At 32.3% G+C, this 1,580-nt stretch overlaps 1 protein-coding gene across 1 annotated transcript in view; it reads right to left on the minus strand.

Annotated features, from left to right (window-relative positions):
- Positions 1 to 165: 165 nt before the first annotated feature.
- The window catches only part of TRAPPC8 (trafficking protein particle complex 8), a 150,283-nt gene continuing 148,868 nt past the window's right edge, over positions 166 to 1,580 (minus strand). The window contains exon 20 of the mRNA XM_012656570.1: positions 166 to 965. Within this exon, the coding sequence (XP_012512024.1) occupies positions 714 to 965 (252 nt within the window). The 3' untranslated portion in view covers positions 166 to 713. The remainder of the gene's footprint in view (positions 966 to 1,580) is intronic.

Raw genomic sequence — 1,580 nt, forward strand, 5'->3', positions numbered from 1 at the left:
TTAAACAGGTCAACTCAATTGTTAAAGTTATATAATAAAGAATATGATCATTTTAATGACAAAAATCTTATTGTGAAATAGTGCACTCTATACTGAGATGAATGAGGAAAAAAAAGTCAAACTCCTTTCAAAACTATATTCAAAGCATCAGAAAAATTTTTCTTCTTTTTACAAAGTTATGTATAAGCCATAGGGGCCACCAGATACTGAAATATGAAGACTCTATAACCAAAGTTCAAAACTGATTTTAGAGAATTGTGTGAAACAGGACAGGAGAGTTTGTATTTAACACCCTATAGAACTTCACAGTAAAGCTGGAATTTATAGACTAATGGCTTAACAGGAGTATCGCCAAAAAGGCCTTTCCTTCCTCAAAATCATCTCCTAATATTCATATACCATTGACAAATTGTAACAGCAGACTTAGACGTTGTTTTTTAAGATGGGGCTTAATAAGGTGCATGGGTATGTTGAAATTCTGTATTATGAGCATGTAAAGTATTACCAGGGTTTAAAGAAATAAAAAAAAAAAAGAATGTAAGTATTCTCAGTCCAACGTGCTTTGCATCATCAACAAAACAACAAGTCAAAGTATTTTGCAGTGATCAGATACCAACCTCCCATTAACAAGTTAGGTATTTCAAATACTGCTATAAAACCCATTCAGCAAAATTAAACCAATTCTTGTGATTTCAGTACAAACTTGCAAGTTGTCACACGTTATTGATGATGATCAGGGCAGGCATGGAGTTCTGCTGACTTGTTTCAAACACTGTAACTTGGTCTGATAACTTGGCAAATACCCTAGGAGTTCCAAGGTTATAAACACCTGTATGAACAAAGCATGCTTTCAGTTGCAAACTCTGAATCTCTTGACTTTTCAGCTGAAGTTTATATTGCGTTTGTCCAAGCCATGTGAATGATCCATGGATTTCCAATGCTTCTGGACTAAGGAAAGAGGAAAATGGTTAAGTTGCAGAATTTTTTTCTTTATAATTTTTTTTCCAAAGTCCCATTAACATTTCCCTTTCATCTAGCAATCTATTTCTAGGAATTATTTATAAAACCAATTGTTTAATAACAACATTACTACTATTCCCATAACAGCTAACATTTATTAACAGTTACTATTTCCTAGGCACAATGCTAAGAATGGATTATCTCATTTAATGCCCACTAACAACAGTTAGTAAATGATGGGGAACCTGATTTCAAACCTGAGCTTTTAACCCCTTGGTCATCCATATATAAAAATAAATGTGTGTACAAAAATGCTTATAATATTGAAATTGTTTATAATATTGAAAAATGGAAAACCACCCAGTATATACCCTCCAATAAGGCATTAGTTAGTGTATGATACACATAATCATATATATAATGTGGTTGAATTTCAGAGAGCTGTCCCATATCCTGTTTGGGCTACTTTACAATAATACTCACTAGATGCTTTATACTATTTTAAAATTTCTGAATTCCAAAAGGCATCTGACTATCAGATGTGGGAGTACGAACCTGGATTTCTTCTTTTTGTTAAGTATTATTCTATAATCTGGAAAAAACCTTTTAATATTTAATAC

This window comes from Propithecus coquereli, unplaced genomic scaffold (assembly GCF_000956105.1).
Source record: "Propithecus coquereli isolate 6110/MARCELLA unplaced genomic scaffold, Pcoq_1.0 Scaffold51, whole genome shotgun sequence".
Lineage (NCBI taxonomy): Eukaryota > Metazoa > Chordata > Mammalia > Primates > Indriidae > Propithecus > Propithecus coquereli.